Source organism: Cygnus atratus, chromosome 1 (assembly GCF_013377495.2).
Source record: "Cygnus atratus isolate AKBS03 ecotype Queensland, Australia chromosome 1, CAtr_DNAZoo_HiC_assembly, whole genome shotgun sequence".
Lineage (NCBI taxonomy): Eukaryota > Metazoa > Chordata > Aves > Anseriformes > Anatidae > Cygnus > Cygnus atratus.
In genome coordinates this window covers 145,816,585-145,838,472 of record NC_066362.1, presented here as the reverse complement: position 1 = coordinate 145,838,472, position 21,888 = coordinate 145,816,585, and the positions used below count along the sequence as shown (strand labels likewise).

Here is a 21,888-nt window from a genome sequence, read left to right as displayed (position 1 = left end):
AAAAAAAAAAAAGAAAAGAAAGGAAAGTCAAAAAAGAAAGGCATAGGATAGAAAATACACTCCAAATACCCTGTAAAAGAAGAGCTACATGCTCTCAAACTCTGCAGGAGACGAGATGGAGAAGGAATAGTTAAAATGGTAGTGACCCTGCAGAGCACAGCATTGGGTGATGAGTGTCAGTGCTGATGACAAGCAACAGCATAACCTAAAAGCTACAAAATGTATCACTTCTCCACATTTACCAGAAACACCTGAAAAGGCCATTTCATTTACTTTGGCTCTCTCCCCCTTTCTGGGATATGGCTATAGAACTGACAACCCAAAGGAATGTAAAAACCTCAGATAAAAAAGGGGAAAGTAACTTTCATTTAAAGTAGTAAAGCAATACATGGCAAACAGAACTGAGAATTGCTATAAAAATATTTTCCTCAGAAACATCCATTACTAAGAAGTGTCTCTGTCCGGCAGACACCTGTTTCTGTGACCAAACAAAAGCTCTATACTTGAGGACACCCAGCAGCAACTCTTTCTCTAACTAATTTACATGTCTCATCTCTAATGTAGGAGTCTTTAAGAGAGGTCAATATCATCATGTCTTGCAAGCACAAATGTATGGTATAAACCTGTATCAGCTATGAGAAGCCAATTGCTCCTCTTAATTCTTCTCTCAGTTCTCTCACCCTGCCTATATCTGCCCTTCCTGCACCAAGCTGTAATCGCAGCAAGGCTCTTCTCAGCCAAAGTGTTGATCTATATTCCATAATTCTGGGGATACCATACCCCAGAAGATGTTTTTCTCCTGTGCAGCACAGTACAGGATAGACATGTAGACATGACAGTCAGTGAGAAAAAAATAATCATGGTACCATTCTTGATATATTCATTTTCATTCATGATACTATTCATGTGTGGCTGTTACATCCAGCTTTATTTGCATAAAGTTTCAGATTTACTGGCCACTTATTAGATAGCTTTACAAAGAGCATCAATTTACAAAGAGCATCAATTTTGTAAAATTACACAGTTCAGTAGCTCTTGTGAACATCACTTAGCAGCATTATGTGCATCTGATTTTCAAAGTTCAGGATGTGAACAGATATTTTTCAGCAACGACTATTATGTGAGAAGAGAAGCCAATATTTTCAGTATGTGCAAAAGAATGCATACCCACAAAACTACTGAGGGTATAGCTCTAATTCATTACAGAAGTACTGACTGATGGCTGTCACTGGGTTTTACATGTTTGTCTTTAAAGCTATTATTATATATGCTGTCAAAGCAAATCAATGATGTTTAGGTTATTTCTTTTTACTCTGAAAATCTATCAGAAATTAAATTCCTGTTTTCCCCTTATGTAGACATCAGAGTGATAATTCTCCCACTCTAGTGAAAAACACCCTCTCTCTTCTATAATATGGACGTTGATGACCCATCTAACTAAAATTAGTTAAGTGAATTCAGTCTCTTCTTAATTTGTATGATAACAAAAATAACTCTCATTTATTTTAACAGACTGGCACAATCTCAAGGCTTAATCCTAAAGCATTCATCTGTGGAGATATCTTGCATGTTTATTTTATTTGTAATGTTAATACTAGAATGCAGAAGCAAAAGAAGTGTGTCATCACCTGGTTACTTGAGATAAGCATCGTGTCTTAAACTAGCTAATCATGTACAATACTTCTGTACTCAATATTTCTCTGCAAGTTCTGAATGTTATGGTTGGATGTTTTTGTGAGAGAGCTGTAAGATCAGGCTACTCAACAAGTGCAAGGGAACATGGGGCAGTGTCCTCGCTGCCCAGGGCACAGCCTCTGCATACCCAACAAGAAAATCAGCCAGGTCTGGCGATCTGGGAATCTGGGCCAACCAACAGTCCTGTGACACCAGGAAGCCAAGACAGTGGGTCAGTATCCAAGACATGGCTCAGGCGAGGACCAAGGGCAAAGGCCTGAGCCTAAACATGGCTCTTGAGCCAGGGGATGGGGAAAGATCATGACAAGGCATCTCCCAACTCCATCCCACTACTGAGCTATCCTCTCAGCTAACTGTTCCCCAAGCTACACGGCTCTACCACATCACAGGTGGCCTCGAGCACAGGCAGCCAAACCCCTAGGAGTGTGGTGAACAGGCTGCAGGACCTGTGGGTACATGCAGGACACTGACAACTTTTTTTCTAACTTGCTGAAGGTTATAATTGGCCCTGGGAAACCTGATCTACTGTGTGGCATCCCTGCCCATAGCAGAGGGGTTGGAATTAGATGGTCTTTAAGGTACTTTCCAGCCCAAGCCATTCTGTGATTCTATGATAATTTTAGGAATTCTATAAATGTTGGTCTTTTATTTCTGATGGTAACAGAATTAGATTGTTCATCAGTAAGCACTTCAAAAGGATACTAAAAGGCCATCCCTCATTTCTGATGTTCTTCACAATTTTTTTCAAATTTCTGTAAAAGCTATTAGTCAAGGAGATGCCTGTTTTCCTTCTAGAGTCACTTACAAAGTAGATCATAACCTACTGACAATAACTTAAAATGTTAATTCAAGTGCCAAAAGTCTGCACAGTGAGTTTAAAGGCTCTTCCTTTGATAAAAACATATGGGTAACAAAATGTTTCCATACGATGGATTTTTTTTTCTTTAATTGACCACACATTTGCATGCTGGAAGCACACAAATAGTAAGAGGAGTCTGAGATCTGAAAGTCAGTTCCTCAAAAGTTATAACATATAAAAGCTAAGGTAGTCTATTGAAGATCATAATAAAAAATACAAAGGCCAAAGGAAGACAGATGAACACTCTCAAATACGACATTTTGGATGTGTCACATTTTCTGTGTGGTTCATTTTTAGGACTTGAAGGGATCTAGTGAAACATGAAGTTTAGTCCCCTGGTTCTCACAGGCAACATTGTCACCTATCCCTTTATCAGCATTTAATCTAGCTCTACATAGAAAATTGATTATTTGTGTGTTATAGTCCTACAGGTAGGTGATTCCCAACCAAGAAACAGAGTGAAAAGCTTTAAATTACCCTGAGGCTGTTTGGTGTTGGTTGCCTGATTTTCTGTCAACCTACTGCATCAACATTAGTAGTAGAAAACTTACAAGCGACATTTACATCACTTTGCACATGGTTCAAAAAAAAAAAAATAACAACTTGTATATGTTGATACTGTAGTCCATTCTGATTATAGTATGTTAGCAATAATTCCTTAAGGCCTATGAAAAGCCTTTCATAGCTTTAAACATGAAAGTCCAGAAAAGTTCTTTTATGAAATGATATTGATCTGTAGTAATGGCTTTTCTTGAGTGCACTAAGGAAACAGTACATATTTTTTCCCCGTGTTGGATTACTAGATCTTTTTAAGGGTTTCTATAACACAACCTGAATGTTAAGAATATTTTGGCATCCTTTTTTTTTTTTAATTACTAGCAATTAAAACTGGTGAAATATATACATATCTGAGATTTTCATATTGTTCTTATTTTCATAAAAAGTACCAGTGTTGAGAAACACATGACCAGATGTATTTGGTATAGGTGTCAAGGCTTTGGTAGCACAAGGGTTTGCAGGGCTGGCTGGTGTAAGAAGAGGCAAGGGTCTGCCCCGTGCTGGAGACAGCCTGTTCCAGACGGCTCCAGTGGACCCACTGCAGGGCACAGCTGAGCCCATCACTAAGATTTGTAGTGCAGTTGAACAGATCCAAGTTAACATTAGACTAGATAGGTTGGATGCTATAAGTCAGGTAGGCGTGGAAGGGAATTATTCAAGAAAGCTGTCTGGGAAGCTGAAAAAATATTTAACCAGCTGGCTATGCCAAACTTAAGGTCTGCAGGGCTACCAATTTAAAGGTGGCTTGCTTAGGCCTATATGAAGTAAGACTAAAGTGCCTTTATACTTCCAGAAATAAGAAGGGAGGAGTTCGTTAACCTATGACCTCTCAATATGTACCTAAGACACTAAACAACAAGAATGCTTATCAAATGATCATACATAGAAACACAAAATTGGAACCATCACTTATACAGAAATGACACATTTGCTATCTTCCCTGAGATGCTTTACTGACATTTTAATGTTTCCACAAAACAGACAAATAGTAAGAAAGATAACTTAAATTCTACCTTGCTAATAAAGAAGGGAGATAAAAGAGGTTTCAATGTTTCCTCTAAAATAACCTTCAAAAAAAGAGGAAGGAAATAATGGTTTAGCCCATATAAGTATAATCAGCAACTGGAAGCAGTAAAACTACCCCAGTGATAAAATCTGTAAGAAATTACAAACATACAAGACTTCTAAGAACTTTAATGTCCCCAATTAACAAAGTTTTCTGTAGCATCAAAACTGATTGTTCCAATCCTACTTTGTTTCATAAAAGTAAATTGATAGCTTCTTGTTTTCCTGTTAGCTGAGCCATATGGCACGTGATTTTATTTTTCTTTGTGAACTCCACAATAAAAAGCAATGACAGATGATTACAAATGTACAGAGTACAGATGATTTTACACAGCAATCTTAATGCTGTAAATCAGGCTGCACTACGGAATGGAAAATATTAAGGAAACCTTTTAGGAATGCAGGGGAAGTACAGAGAATAGGGAAACATGCCCTATACATTGTATTTACAGGGTGAGACTATACAAGGGTGTTTCACAACACTACAGGCTGGGGATGCTATTTACTACAGGATCAGATAATGCTCTTGTGCAACAACATCTTTGGCCGTAACATTGCTCCATACGCATGCAGGTGTGCATGGGGATTATTGCTATGATGAGGGCTTCATGAAAACAACCCTCAGAGAACCCTTTATTTTAGGCAATTCAAAGTAATTCATACTTATCCACAAAGCTTTATTTCCTCCAGTGATTCCCTTATTAACTATAATGTTTTTAACTACAGTAGAATATTTAAATACTTCAGAAGATACTAATTAAATTCTAACAAGTAAGTGCAAAACAAGGTTTCTTTGTGATGCATATAGTTAGGGAAGAAGAGTAGCAGACCACTGAAGGTGATGAACCAAACTTATGATGCACCTGTTTAATACACCAATGTTCTTTGGACCAAGAGTATAGGACATGACACTAAGAGTGATTTCCTTGCCAAGTTTAAGTTAACTTTTCTTTTAAGTATTCATTAACACAATATAATTTAACTTAGTTTATGTTAAAGCATATTTCTTATATGGAGACTGTGAAATTACAGATTTTTCTATCACTGCTCTTTGTTTTTTCTGCTTAATACATTTTCCTCAGTTTTATGATGAGCCCCTTAAAATGTTAATTATAGTCAAAAGCAATACTAGAAAAATCACTTCAGAACCTGTACTAAATTTGGAAAAACAAATGCTTTTTTCCAATACAGATGCTGTCATCTACAACATATTAAGCATATTTTATAATACAAATCTAGCTACATTTTCTCAGTGCAAAACCAAACAAACAATAATATTTTGAAATAAGTAATAAAGTTGCATATACGATTCCATTCAGAAGATTTGCAGAGATTTATATTTAACATAAAAGCATACTCTGATGGTATACATAACTCACATGGGAAATGAAATAAAATGTAAAAATTACTTCTGACATCATTCAATTAGTTGGTTTAAAAGCTTCTGCATTACTGCCATTTTTCTGCTTCTAATTAACATTCTAGCATCTCCATATGAATGGGCAAAGGAAGATCTGACAACAGCCACTGTCACTAACCAGTGTTAGTTGTTCCAATCTGAACACTGAAAACTTTTGTGATTCCAGATCATATTCCTCTCCTCCATCTCCAGACTAACAGAGTTGCTAACATATGTCAAATCAATATCTGTACTTTTCAACTTGATGTCACGTTCAAAAAAAACATTCCAGAATCTGAAGAGTTGACTTACCATTTTCTTCCAAGTACATCAGAAGGATGCTGCTGGATTCAGTTCCTTCTATGGCATAATCAAGTGCAATGTTTCCATTAACATCTTGCAGCAGTACATTCGCTCCAGCCTACGTACAAGAACGAAAAACATTTTAAGAGTTTGCAATGAAACCTGAAAACACTGTTGGGGTTCTTATATATCAGGACCAGCTAACGTTCCTATTCAAAAATATTTCAAAGCTGGAGTTCTTAGACAGCAGGCTGATTGTAACTCGAAACATTACAAACAAAGCAAAATAAAACAAAAAACACATAAAATAAAGAACTTCTGAACATCAGAAAGGACTGGCTTTGCCAGGGACAGCTGACGCTGTTGCCACTCTAGCTGTCCAGCCGGCCTTTACTGCACAGATGTCTGAGCTGCTCATCAGTGAGTTTTGGAACCACCACAGTTTGCAGCACAGCGTTTTGAAGTAAACTAAGCTGTCACCAATTACAGTCTGCCTTAAAACACTACACAGTGAAAACAGCAATGGTTCAAAAAGCTGACTGACAAGCAGCGCAGACACCCAGGCAGCAGGGATGGGCAGACAGCTGGTAGGGGTAACCTTGTCAGCCGGCCCAACCTCTTATGGCCTCATCCATCAATCCAGCCTCACAAAGAACCATCCCTTGCTAAATAAAATTGCCATTTGTCACCAACTGGAGACAATGAAAGTGAGCTTGATGATTTCAATTGTAGTCCCTAAAGGAGTCAGGCTGACATTTCTGTAAGTTTCATTCAAAATTCAATATAAAGACACACAACTAAAAGGAGCCATTAGGAGGGGGAGAGGAGGGGATGGGAATAGACACACCAGAAGACTGAAAAGAATATACCATAATGATAAGAAAACTTGTATTTTCTATATTAAGTACAGTTACTGTTACAATTTGCACTATGAATGGCTTTAAAAAAAAAAAAAAAAAAAGAAAGCTCTCTTCATATCCCTGAAAATATTATAAATGTCTTGTGGACATAAAAGTTTACACTACAGTAAAATGTCATGTATCTTCTTTAAGAGGTTATAACTTTAATTCATTTCAAATGTTCTCTCTATGACTTTTAACTGAAAGGAATTATGAAATAAGAGTGACCTCTGGTAAATCTAATTACTTTTCTTACCAGCTTGTATGATAAAAGTTTAGCAAATAAAAATGAGGAGCACTAAGGACAGCCTTTCTTAAAACCACTGTGGCAGAGGTCAACTGTAATAAGGAATTATTAATAGAAGGTATGACTGCTTCTTTCAGGAGCTTACACTTTAAGTACCATATCAAAGAAAAACTTAATGAGGTCAGCTCCTGGATCAGAGTGAAATACAGCATCACAAACTAGCAAATTCATGTGGCTTTCATGTCATCAAATGTAAGGTGTTGGAACTGGACTGCTACTGCTAATCTGAGCTAATCTCCTGGGTTCCCTTTGTAGTGACAAGGGGACAGACAGGCATCAAAGAATGACTCACTGCAGCTGTCTCAAATACCTGAGATATCCCACAACGTGACAGACTATCCAGCAAAATAACCTATCCTGCTCTGAAGATGGCTAAATGAGATTAGATGAGAGTAGTTGACTCTCATGCTTAGTGAAAAGGAACAGGAAAAGGAACTTACATGGAAGGAGACTTACCAGGTATAAAATGTTACATTCATTATAGTGCTATAAAAATAAATTTCTAGTTGCCTATCCTGCTAGACAAAATTAAAGAGATGACCAAAAAGCACATGAAGTATGGATTTGAAGATCATAACCTCTTTATAGAATAGCTTAATAACTATTTACTACACTTGTTCCACTATTGAGTAGCATGATTTTTTGTTTTGCTTCTAAGAGTTTGCTGATAATAGTAGAGTCAACAAAGTAACATACTTCTGTATCCAGTTGACTTGCATGCAATAAAAAAACACAAACTCTTGAAGGTACATATACTTCCTTGCATGTAAATAATCTCTAAGCAATGCCAGAACTAGTTCAGGAGAATAATAACAAATCTACAGAATTTTCTTCCTTCTTGAGCTAAGAAGACAAAAGACCTTTGACACTAAACTCAGGAAAATTAGAAAATGAACCAGCAGCACACTTTTCATTCCTTCTCTAAGATGTAATGTAATGTCATTGAAAGGAGAATGTAACATCGAATTACTCAGCTTCAAGTAATTTTTTGGTAGTTCTACATTAACTTATTTCTTCAGAAATGTGCACAATGAACTGCACTCAAGCAGAAGGTCAAGGCTGGTACAAGCTGGGACAGCAGAGATAGGAGAGGCTCTCAGAACTCAAGTGAAGAGGCAATTCTGGACAGTGATATGGTTTTAAAAGTAGCATCTTTCTTTAAAAATAAATTCTTTGTGGCTTTTAATAATAAGCACTTTTAATATGGTGTATCTGCCACTCCTCCCAGTTTTGTATCACCAGCTAACTCTCTGAGGTTGCATTCTAGCCCATCGTCCCAGTGATTAATGAAGATGTTGAACAGGACTGGACCCAGTACCAGCCCCTGGGGTACACCACTGGTCAGCTGCCTCCAGCTGGACTGTGGGCTGCTGATCACAACCCTCTGGGCCTGCCCAACTATGCAGCCAGGCTTCAGTCCACCTCACTGTCTGTTTCCCTAACCTCAGCTACCACTTAATCTATGAGGATGCCATGGGAGACTGTGTCAAAAGCCTCACTACAGTAAACAACAGCTACTGCTCACCCACCAAGCTAGTCACCTCATGGGAGAAGGCTGTATGACTCATCTGACCACACCAAATCTAGTTTTAAGGGCTCTATCAAATGTTTTGAGAATAGCCACGAATACTACTATTTATAAAGTCTGTCACTGGCCAGAAAACAAGAGTTCAGTCCGGAAATTTTACTTCAGTTAACTTATTGCCCTCCACTCCTTTGGCCTTTCCCTCCCACCCCTGTTGCCTCAGTGTCCTTCCTGCTCCTCCCTTGCCACTCTTTGGGTGTCTCCCCTGCCCTGCCAACATCTCCCATGTCCCCTGCATTTCTTCCAGCCATTACCAGCCTTTCTTAAATATATTTTTCAGAGGTGACATAAACTCCCCCTGATGCTCAATTCAATTTCGGCACACTGTGGGCTGGTTTTGCTCACAGCAGAGCTGGCTGGAACTGGCTGTGCCCTGCACGGGGCAGCCATGGTTCCTTCCACACAGGCCATCTGCAGCCCCGCTGGCAGCCTGCCCACTATAAAACTCCAGCATGCTTCGCAAAGCAAAGCAGTTCTGGGTACAACTTATGAAAAAAGATAATCTTTTTGTCTCGTGAGAGGAGCTGTCTGATTCAGGAGCACGTAATTCAAAGATCTCAGTACACACAAAGGCAGGTACTGGAAATTTTTGTTAAGCTCAGCTTCTTTGGTGCATTCCCAAAAATAGTTCTTAATTCTATTTCTGTGCTTAGCTATGCTTTCAAAGAGGTCCTGAACTGAAATAATCCACCTTTGTGAAAGACATCTGAAAAAAAGAAAGTGAGAAACAAAAATCCCTAGGCTATCCAATCATTTTTTCTGTCTATATGGAAACAAAGCTGAGAAAAGGTACATAGATAAAAATTGCTTCCCTTCTCACAAGGTTTTATTTTTCCCTCATTTTCCTCTCTTTCACATGAGGCTGTGAAAGGCAGACTTCCCACTGTAACTATTTCAAATTAACTTGCTTATGGGCATTTTTTTTTCAAGGGATTCTCATTATTGAACCAGATTTTGGTATGCATATGGATGGAAAACTTATAGTTATTTATCATTAGAACCCACAAAGCAAACAAATGAAGAACAAATTAATTAATCCAGGTACATCTGAAGTGTTGCCAATGTATAAATAACCCTTTACAATTAGTCAAAATATGAATTTAATTTAAATTTGGTGATAAAGCCACTGTAGCACATGAGAAGCCTAGGATTTCCCAGATGATTTTACCAGCTCGTCAGACACTTTTTTGCCAATAATTGATATTCAGTTGCGTAAAAAAAAAAAAATAGTAAATTACAACATACTCTTCGTGTTAATTCAGGAAACATGGGGAACCCCTACTAAATTTGTATTTTGCATTTTGCCACACAGGAACATGCACATGCACTGTACATGGCACACATGCTACTGAAACCTGTGGAAGCATGATGACCTTAGTTCAGAGAAAGGGAAGACATTCAGAGACATGCAAAGCAGCTGATGGCGAGTAAGGAGCTCGTTTCCTTTAGTGGTACAGCAGCAGTTCTCACAGCCACTAAGACAGACAGACCAGAGCTCTTCTGTTTCTGTTGCAATAACAAAATTTCCCATGAACTGGAAACTGAGTTTTAAACAACTGCGGTTAAAATCCATAAATACATTGTGCTACCATCCAAAGGTGGAAAATTTTACTGTATTTCCCTTTCTAAGTGAATGGCACAATATCCCATTAAAAAAAAAAAAAAAAAAAAGGTTAACAGGTTGTCAGTATGATGCAAATTGTACACTCCAATATTTCCAAGTGTATATAGTATGGAGCATATCTGCTTGTTCACGGATTACATATTTGCCTGCAATGCACTGGAAATTCCTCACTGTTAAATGTGACACAGACTTTTCAGGTCCTCGGCAGTCTTTTTATTCCCAGGCATCTCTCAGCTAGCTATGGTAGGTCCTATAAGAGGATTTGAAATCTTATTTTCTAATTAAAATGCAAACGTTCCATTTAGCATCTTGTATGAGTGAAGAAAAGATGGCAATACTAAAGGTGGCAAAAAAGATGACACATGCTCACACAGGTAACTAACTGATAGTGGTCGGGGCAGAATAAATGAAAGAATAATAAATAAAATCAAATAAATAAATAAAATAAAATAAAATAAATAAAAAAGAGAAAAATAAATAAATGAAAGAGAAGCAAACTAAGCAGCACAAAAGCAGCAGTCTCAAGCAGAAGTACAGACAGAGCATGACAAAGATGCAGAACATATTGCAGGTAACAGATGCCACAAATATTGTACATTTAGTCCAAACTCAGATGGTCAAGATCGTGCTAAAGTATGAGTGTTACTGTTACATATATGGCCTTGTAAGACAGACAGTAAGAAACCTAGATATATCCAGCAATGCAGACTATCTGCATATAGTCCTAATTTGTTCCTAGGTTTCTGTTTGTAGCTCTTGAAGGAACTAAGACGAATAGTTTCCCCAGGCCAGGCTATTAGAGTTTCCAAAGTTCTATGCACACTTACAGTTTAAATACAAAATGCAGTACCTTATTTATTCCATTTCAGTTCAAATATTTTATCCACCCACTGGAATTCTGCATGCAGTGCTCAGCATAGCATGTACAAGAAGTTACTGGCTTACCCATTCTCAACACATCTTCATACTCCAGTCATTTCTCATAAAGAAGATGAATGTCTTGAAAAACTTTATCCAATATATCCCATAAGTTATAAAAAATATTTCTGAGAAAAATATTTGTCTTAAATGATAAATTGCTTCATTTTAGGAAGACTTTGAAGGGAATAGGTTATAAAAAATGCTCCCGCAGAAACCTGATTCAATATACAGAATGCAAAATGCAACTGAAGTGCATGCACTGCTATGTGGAACAACATCCATACGCAGAAAGACCATGTGAGAGTGAACGCTGGTAATCAATAACAACTGAGTGGACAGCGCCATATTTGCACAGTGTCCCTGTGTGACCAGATATCAAAGCTTGCTGCCAGAGAGAAAATACTTTTGGCTACTGAAAGGAGAAAAGATTTCACTTCTGGTTCCAGAAACAATGATTCAAAATACTTCAATTTGTGATAGCACTAATTTACTGCACATTTTTTAATCCTGTTTTAATTTCTGCTTTCCTTTTTTGTAGAACATATCGTATGTTTTCATTTCCATCAGACTTGATAAAATAGCTTAATTCCACATATACAGAAAAACTGATTACCAGGTACTGATCACAGAGTGAGACAGGTTAGATGTGAATGGCTTCACGGTACCAATCTACACACACACACATTTTTGCCAGCATAAAGTAGTTTGAGATGACTTCCCATTCAGTGAAAGAGAAATGAACAACTTCAAATTCACTGGCTACAACTGCAGAATAATCATACTGTGTACATTCCCACTCTAACCTATCACAAGGTCTTATCTTTGTATAGCTGAACTTCTGGCTAATTTAGAATAGTACAGGGAAGAAAAACACTTTGCGTACAAGGATGTAGGAGGAGTTGGACTCTTCCTTGCCAAACACTGTTCTGGAAGGTGTGGAAAAACAAAACAAAACAAAACAACCGTTTTTGAAGTCCAAGCTTTATCAGACTTTTTGATTTGCAAGAATTTACAATGATGAATTTACCTTCATCACATAATCACTTGTGAACTGACTGTAAGCATAGCCAGAGTCCTCTTCAGGGTACTCTCCCTGTTCAAGCTACACTTTGCCACTTGGCTCAAGGGCAAAGGTATAAATACAGTCACAAACTCTTAAGAATATTTTGCTGTAGCTATATCCCAGTGGATCAATGTCCGAATTCTCATTAGTAATATAAGGGTTGAGTTTAGTCCACATTCTACATTTGGGAATCCTAATTAGTGATACTGTTAACTCATAAGCATAGTATTTATTCTGTATTTTCTTCATCAATCTCTCTTTTTTCTTCTTTTTTTTTTTTTTTTAAGAATAATTGAAATCTACAAATCAAACTAACATGCATACTGGCAAGCCTTTAATTAAATGTTTGATTTAGTGTCAGTCTTAGAACTTTCAGCCGTATCAGTGCTATTTACCAGCTGGCTAGTAATCCATGATACTTTTTCTTATTCCCCGTGTTTCTTTTACATCTTACCATGATTCCCTAATGAGAAATATATCTACCTACCACTACTTGAAATAGAACAGGAACACAGGAATCTTCATTCTAAGGAATGCGTCCTTCTTAACAGATTTTAAAGGATTTCTTCTGTCACTCTGAATTCCACATTATTTTGTTTATCAGCAGCCTAATGTCATCAGGAGAGGTAAAAAACATATTCTCCCAACACTGTAAGTTTATAATTAAAGTCTCTTTTTGGGGGGGGGGGGGGGGGTCGGAAGCAAGAGCTGTGGGCCATCTCCAACCATCTCCTATATCCTGGCTCAGAGTTCTAGCCACTAGGTTTTACGTCCAGACACATGAAATCATCACAACTCTTTGGATCATAATGTAATCTGATTTAGGCATTCTTAGAGGATTCTTAACTTACTGAGGTTTCTGAAGGATTTGGGAAGTATTGGAACATTACTTCATCTAGCTACAGAACTTTAAGGTACTTCCTCTTGATTATCTCCCCAGCTGTGATGCTAGAGCTAAGGCATCCTCGTGCTGACAGGGGTTAGCTGGCTGAGAGAGGATGTTTGAACTGCTTTCTGAACCAGAGTCAGCATCCATTTTAGCTAGAAGCCACGTAGTATCCAGACAGTCTAACTATGATCTACTTTAATTCAAGCTGAAAGTCTGGTATTCTGTTGGAGGCTTAAAATTGTTCTTTCAAAGTTGTGTTCTAAGCAGGTTATTTGAGTATTAGAAAAAAATAGGTAATTTATGTTTAATTGTATAATAAAAAGTCCTGGGTTTGTTATAAATTAGGAAAAATTTCTTTACCATGAGGGTGGTCAAAGACTGGAACAGGATGCCTAGTAAAGTTGATGCCCCATGCCTGTCAGTGTTTAAGAGACATTTGGACAATGCCCTCAATAACATGCTTTACCTTTTGGTTAGCCCTGAAGTGGTCAGGCAGTTGGACCAGATGACCATTGAAGGTCTCTTCCAACTGTTCTGCTCTGTTTTATTCTGAAATATTACATGAGATTTTCAGCCATGATCCAGCCACTGCCTCTTTTACCTAGGATTACAACCATGGGGCTGTATGAAGGTAATGAGATACAACATACAGCCTGAGGAATATGTGCGGATATAAAACAGAAAAAGAAAAAAAAAAAGTATGAATGAGACAGAGGCAGAAACAAACTTTGTTTTTAGGTCATTAGCCACTGATCTCACTTTCCACAGATTCACAATTCTAAGCAGAACAGGAACAGTTCTCAAGGCAGGGATCAAAAAAATTAAAAGACTTCACATTAGCAAACCACAGACAATGAAATAAAAGAGTAAATGAGATTGAGCAGCTGTTCTCAGTTCAAAAGCATGTTTTCTTTCCAACTCATTTCAAGAACAGACTTTCTGTAGGCAGGAAATTATTTCACAGAAATAACAATTTAGTTACAAGAAGAACTGGGGGAAAAAAAAAAAAAAGATGAGGTTTCAGTGATTATAATTAGAGATCCTCTGTTGACAGTTACCCTACTTGTTTCCTGTTGTAATCCAGGTTTACCTATTTAATAAGATGAAAATGGCCAGACACAAGCTGAGTTACCACTTTTCTCTTTTAGGGTATATAGAACAGTATAGAAACTACGTAGTATAGAATCTAGATATTGTCTCTCAGAATGATGATTGCCATCTTACCACTTTCATTTTAACTTTTTCCACATAAATCTTTTCTAAAGTTCCTTCCCCATAACACTGCAGATTGTTAAGATGTCAGCTATATAGCTAATCAATTTCTATCAATTCCAGAGTAAAACAAGGATTCTTGTTCCAGAACAAAAGGTAAAAAGAAGCCCATGAAAAGCCAGCTATCATTTTCCCCTGAGGAGATTCAGGAGTAGGAGTCTACCATAGGTAGACATACCTATGGTAGACTCCTATTACCTATTTCTACTCATTACCTATTTCTACTTTTTTTCCTTTTTTTTCTCCTCCCCCTGGGCTTGAAAGAGAATGCAAGAAGGATCACGAATCTTTGTACGACATCTATAAAGATCTTTAAGTTCCAGTACAGTCCACGGCACGCAGTACAATTGTCTCAACCCTGCTCTAGCTTCTACTTTGGCTTTAATGATCCCTCCCAAATAAAAGAAAAGGCATAGTCCCTTTATGGAAGACAGGATTGGGACTGATAGAAAATCATTCCCGGAACAGTGGTATCTGCTATGCAGCTAATCCTAGCAGGCTCTTTTCTTTTACATATCTCAGTGAAAAAACAAAGGAATTAAAATTTCAGCTGTACAGAAGAAACATTTCACAAGCCTATTCTTCATCGTTTTAGGGCAATTTCCACCACTGCAGCCTGAGGGGACCTAACTGATGTGTGATTAAATGGGAATTTCAGTAAGCTAAGACTGATGACTGGACCTTCAAAGTATCACAAATAATAAACTATAGCTTCTCTCAGGCAGTTAAGGTACTTGCAGGTAGTTAACTTCCACATCTAAACACCACCATACCCTGACTGTAATGGATACCAGACATAGGCCTAAGTTTTCCAAAATAATAGGCTTTATTCCTTAGTGAAATCTGATTTATTGAAACCCAAATTTTTAAAAGTATTGAAGAAATACAAGTGGTGCATAGGAATTTCCAAATTGAAGATATTTTCTTCCTTTCTTTCCAGAGTGTCTCTTTTCAAAATAATCTGAACAAGAACTTACACTCCTTTCAGCATTTCAGAAGTAAAATCTGTGGATCACAAATCAAAATAACAACTGGAAATACCTAACAGCATCCACCATGCTTGTCATTTGATACCCTAACAAATGGTCCCTGCATGCCCTACATGCGCTTGTGTAGCTACAGAATAAATGAAAGGAATGAATCCTCCTGCTCAGCTGATTTCCTCCCTAGTAGTGCCGCATGTTAAGGCATATTCATGATGACAAGCAAATTCTCCCTTCACACAAATGGAAAAACCTCTCAGTTTCCTTTGTATGGATCTGCAGAGAGCAAAGCTCTGTAAACTAGGCTGGCCCAGTTGACCTTCAGTCAATGGCTACCTGCAGATCATGTGAAGAAGCTGACTCTACTTCAGGGCTTTAAACTCTGTACAAGTAGCTACTGTCTATAACCCCATGCTTGGCACATTACCAAAATTATTCTTTCACAAGAAGCAGGAATTGTCTGACACCTGGATAAGGTTAACTTGCAATACAAGTTACATCATAGAAACATAACACTCAATCCCTTATGTCTGTGACAACACAGCCTACATAACCAAAGCTGAATTCTGTGTCTTTTAAGTACTCTCCTGGCACATGAAATAAACCCAAGACAAGAGACTATCTCCACTAAGGCACACTAAAGTAAAGCAGGGGAGTACTAAGTTCTGTTTTGTTTTGTTTTGCCAAAACACTTAAATAATTTCTAAAGCATAAGCATTTATATTAATAAAAAGCTATGGTATACCTTTACTACTGTGTCTGTTTTTTTCCCTCATAGCTACAAGATAGACCAGACAAGAAACCTTCATGCAAATACAGTTGGGAATTCAATCATGTTTGTGCAGCAAGCATCCTTGTGTAAGATCCCTGTAAAAGAATTTCAGCTGACAAGTGAAACCTGAAGTAAAGTTCTTTAATTCGCAGCAATCCTGTGTTTCCACATTGCAGAAAGGAGCACCAAAATCTGAATACGTAACTTAACTCCTGGTCAAAACAGACCTTTTGTTTGTTTGTTTGTTTAATCTAGAAATTAGGATTTATGGATGCACGCCAATGTGCATAAAGAACATTACAGTGTTCTGAAAATCCCAGGCATAACCTCTGTGAAAGACTAGCTAAGACAGAATAAAGAAGTGTGCCAATGTAGTGGCTGTTTATAAAAAGCATCATATAGATGTACACATATAAGATCAGTGACATCTAAAGAAATAGTCAGCTATATTTAAAAACAGATTTGCTGTTGAAGCACTTTAATAAAAATAGTACTTTAAAATCATCAAAGTTCCACAACCATTTTGATAATCAATTTATGAATAACACATTTTTCCTTAAGCTAATAAAATGTAGACAATGTCATTTCACAGAAAGGATTTTCAGTAGAGTTTAAAAAAACAAACAAAAAAAAAACTGTCATGGCACATATTACAGATTGCTTGACAGGCATAGTCTGTTGCACTAATGCATTCAGAAGATAAAAGAATTAGCACTGATGACTGAAAACTAAAGACCAACATTTTCCCATCTGTTTGTGCACCACGGGGACTTAAATTCTGCCCATCAGCTGGAAGGCTTGTAAAAGGCAAATGAAACCTCAGTTCCAGTTCTGAACTCTTCTGATAACACTGAGGAAGTGCGTTATGTTTTCAGTAACATTTTTCAAAGTAAAATACAACTAAGCATAGAGTAAGAAGATGAAAAGTTAAAATCTACTAACCCAGAAGCTATCAAATAAAAAATAAGGTACATTTCTGAAGTACTTACTATTTCCATTCCCCAGCAGTACAACTTTTATGAGGTTTGGGAACATCCTATTAATTCTAAGGGCATACAGATAGTTACTTGCATTCTAATTAGCTGACAACTTGACTTTCGTGGTTGTTCATCATATTCTGGCTCCTAACATACATCACGAAGATTTCTTGGAATTTAAGGCTTCCATTTCTGAGCTACGTAAGGTCTGATTTCCTTAACTTAGCTGTCCTCAAGAAATCTTTGTGACACTGATTCCCATCAATGAGTTTGGGCCATGGGTAGAACATTTTCAAGTCCAGGACTAAGGCTGCCACGTAGCTGTGAGTTTAAACATCCAGTTCTGCAGTGTCTACACATACATTTTATTCAAACGGAAATGACTGGAAACAATCTTGCTCTTGAGATATGCACTTACTGTAACATAAGGCAATATTCCAGCTGCCAAAAAATTGCCTTGCACTTAAAAAACAAGTATGATGATAAAGAGCAGTTAGTGAAGACTTCTATCCATGATTCTCACCTCCAAAGCCAAGCATAATACAAACAAAGCAATATCTTGTATTATTTAATAATTTACGAGAGCACCCACAGATAAATTGGGTCCAAACACCTATTGAATAGTTTTAGTGAGGGTTTCTCAGAAAAGAGACAAAATGATGAGGCATTAGGGTACCTGTAGGGCACAAAAAGCATGAAGAAGCTGCTTCTCTTGGCTTAGTAGACAAATAATAATAATAATAATAATAATAATAAAGTTCAGTTGGGATAAAGAAATGAGTTAGATGGACCAGTTTGAATGTCACAAAAATAAGCTAAGACATACTTTTAACTCTTTTAATTAAATCAAAATTGAGAACACATCTCAGAATTTTTTTTCTCATTGTGACTTAGCATTTTTACTGGAATTCAAGGTAGACTAAAGAAGTGACAATAAAAGACGATAGCAATTTTTTTGTGTGTTATTACAGTACAAAGAAAAGTTCTCTTCATCTAGAACAGCATTCAGTTCTATTTTTAAGACAAAGGATCAGAATGAGGTCAACAACAAAGGTGGCTGAAGTACAGAAGGATAGGTATTTGACTTGATATTGTCATCCCTCATATTATTTGGCCAGAAAAGAGAATTATAAGGGAACCTTCAAAGAGCATTGATGACTAAAGACTAAAATTTCCCCATCTGCTTGTGCACATGGGACTTGCACACTACCCATCAGTTGCAGAGCTTACAGAAAAAAATGAAATGAATCAAGCACTGAATGCCTCTGATAACAGTATAGCAGAACAATTTATTTTTGACTTTAATTTAATTGTAATAATTAAAAATTATGACAGGCATACTGGAAAATGATCAGTCCCTGTCTCATAACACTGGAACAAAAGGTCACTTTATGAAATTATTGCCTTTTATTTTTAGAACAAATGGAAGATAATTCTCCTTCACACGGCAAGGCGTGAACCTTTGGACTTCCCTATCAAAAAGTCTTGAAGTCAGACAGTATAGCTACAGTTAAGAATTACTTTATAACCACTAATAAAGCTTGCAATCGTACAAGGTCAACCAATCTCATATTCAGGAAATAAAAAGAACCTGCAGTTAGTGAGAGCTGTCACTTGTGTACAACACTGGACAGTTGGTAAGGTATAATTTTTTTGTAGGCAGAATAGGGAGAGGAAGCATCCTCTGACGATCAACCACAATACTGTGAAGGACAGGGCACAAACTAAGCTGGAATGAAACAGAATATTCTGAGACAAGACAGGAAGCATCATCTTATATGTTTCCTATTAAGTTCTGTGTGTGTGTGAGAGAGTATGTATAAATACATATATATATATATATATATATGGGGAAGTATACATAGATATACTCCAAACAAAACAGCAGGGGAATGTGCTGTCTAGTAGCTTCACTCAAGAGTTACAAAGGGTTCCCTACCCTGACCTACCACTGTTGAAGTAGGAACAAACAAGCCACATGGAGCAGCAAAGAAAGGAAGCTGGTTTTGATGGTTCACTAAAGATTGGAAGCTGGTTCCAAGGAGCTGGTAGCTTCCAGGTTCAATCTAAATGACATAAACAGTGGAAAATCTAACTAGGGGTAAAACTGAAGTCCCTCTCTAAAAAAATGGTCTTCTCCTTACTCCCTCTGTGTGGGAAACTAGCCTCTTCTACCCATCTATGCCATCTGTCATATCCATAGTTACACAACTTGGAAGATACAGATGCTGAATGTTTTGATTTTTTGTTCTCCAGTCCATGCTGACATTACATACATGCACATAAATGTGTGCATATATATATATGGAAATTAAATATGCTTCAACTGGCACATGAAAATAAATAGCGCTACTTCAGGCATGACATTGGATATTACCATTTTACTTATGTCAGAAAACGACAAAGTCTATATTATCATATATACACATAAAGTAAAAATAAACGTCTGTACTATGTGTCTGGTATAAAAAGCAAGAGATTAAACAGTACATAAGAAATGATAGCTGTGTACAGTGCATAGTTTCTGCAAAGATAAATGCATTCATTTCACGCCAGGAACTAAGAGCACAAAAACGCTAATTTAACCCAGTTAATTTGCATTTCTGTTATGAGACGTTCATTGTGTTGACTGATAACATCAACATATTCCAAGTGTACAGGGTAGGGACTCTATAGCAGCTTAATCTGCACTCGGGGTGACACTGTCCTGCTGGTTAGTAATTAAATCTATACACTCTACAAACAAGTCATTGTGTGAAACACCAACTGTATTTAGGGAGTTTAGTATGCCAGTCATCTTCATACAGAAGAACTGGCTTCTGAGAATACCAGAGCGTGATTAGAGAACTTGCCAGACAAGCAGGCTACCCTATAACTTTTCCTGTGCCTTTGCAGTGAATGAAGTATAGCAGTATAGCATGTATCAAAAACTTCCAGACCTAAAAAGTAATAACTTGCTGCGTGGGGCTGCAGTATTCTGAACCAGTCATGGGGGAAACACACATCCCATGCCAAATTTTCGCATTGATTATATGAAAAGGAAAAGATATACCTGTCATTTCTACCAACACAAGCATAACCACAGCTGTCATTTATTTATTAAGCAGCCATAGAATTCCAGGTTTATTTGCATAAAGTACAGTCAATCAGTTAATTCACATATTGGAAAAATGTCAGAATTTTATACAAATTTGAAACAAATACTTTTAAAGACATAAATTTATGTAGCCCATCTGTGTTTTAACAGAATTTTTAACCATGTTCATATAGCATAATCTTGACAGTAAATAATGAATTTAAAGGCACCTAGCATCTTATCTTCTTGCCCAGCAATATTCGTCCATAATAATTCCCTAAGGATTCTCTGGTCTTCTTCATCCCCTAAAATACATGTTATCAATTTCCAATGTCTCCTAATTTTTGTGAACATCCTTCTTCCCAAGAAATGCAGTAATCTTGCAATATTTAATTCAACAAGTACTTTCAATTTTTTAAGATTCTGGGAAAATGTTATTTACAATGTTTAATTAGTTTGCAGTATATCATAGTTTCCAATGAGATTCGTTTGGGGGAAAAAAAAAAAAAAGCAACTGATTTGTTAGATTTTTGCATAGCTGAAGCTGCAGCTGTTATTCAGAAATTTTCTAAAGCCATTTTTTTCCTGTAGTTTCATATTCCAGCTTTTACGTATTTTCCAACATCCTTTTAGCCTTTCAACCTTGCAAACAGCAACCACATCTTTTGCAAGCTCATTAGCAAAACCAAAAAAAAAAACTGCAACTTTTCACTGCTTTTCACTTCATATCTTTAACTCCACACTTCATTATGTGTATCATTCTCATTAACTTACTGTTCTCCACTGAACTGAATTACCTACTTTTTCACATAGTCTACACCAATTATTCTAAATTTGAAAAGTCAGTATTTTTTCTGTTATAGTATCTTATAGTATCTTTCCTATTCTATGACGTCTTCACAAACGTGCAAACATGAGGCTTTTACTGACCCTCATGTTACCTTATTTATTACCTCTGCTAACCCTGCACTGTTGTAATTTACCTAAACCATCTGCTTTCAATACATAAGCCAGTTTTTCCTGCAGCAGTTTTCTTTCCAATGACTTCACACATCAGTCTTTAGAGTGGCGTATCAAGACAAGTGGCCCTTGATTTTTTGATAAATTGCACTAGTTCTGCGTTTTCCCCTTCCAGTTCACTCACCAATTCAAGAATTTATAAGACGACTAATTTGAGGGCTCTTTTTTTTCATAGGTTCATGCTCCCAAACCCTTCTAACTTATGAATTTCAAAATATGCTATATTGATGTTTCATTCCAGTTTCCCAAAGGAAAACACACGAAAAGCCATGCAAGATTTTAAGGAAGGACAGATTGTGAGTATGGGTTGCTTAGGATTTTTATTTTGGAACACTGCAGGACTGCTCTGCCTAAATAAGTAACACGGTATCAACTTACCTGAAGGAATATCCCTCTCTCCATTTTTTTTTTTCAGAGAACAGTATCTGATCAGATTCCTCTGGTCTGGGAATCACATCTGACATCCTTCTTATAGTTCCATTTTATTGGAATTTTGGAGATGCTGCAAGGTTTATTCATTTTCTGTGAGCTAGTCTCTTTCTTAGCTTCAGGAGAAGGGTGATGGTGAGAGATTTCAAAGATGAGAAATAGGTTTCTGGCTCATTAGGGTGAATAACCTGA

At 37.1% G+C, this 21,888-nt stretch overlaps 1 protein-coding gene across 1 annotated transcript in view; it reads right to left on the bottom strand.

The window, feature by feature from the left end:
- The window catches only part of MYO16 (myosin XVI), a 382,912-nt gene that overhangs the window by 221,262 nt on the left and 139,762 nt on the right, over nt 1–21,888 (bottom strand). Inside the window, exon 5 of the mRNA XM_035565595.2 lies at nt 5,889–5,997. Coding sequence (XP_035421488.1) covers nt 5,889–5,997 — 109 coding nt within the window. The remainder of the gene's footprint in view (nt 1–5,888; nt 5,998–21,888) is intronic.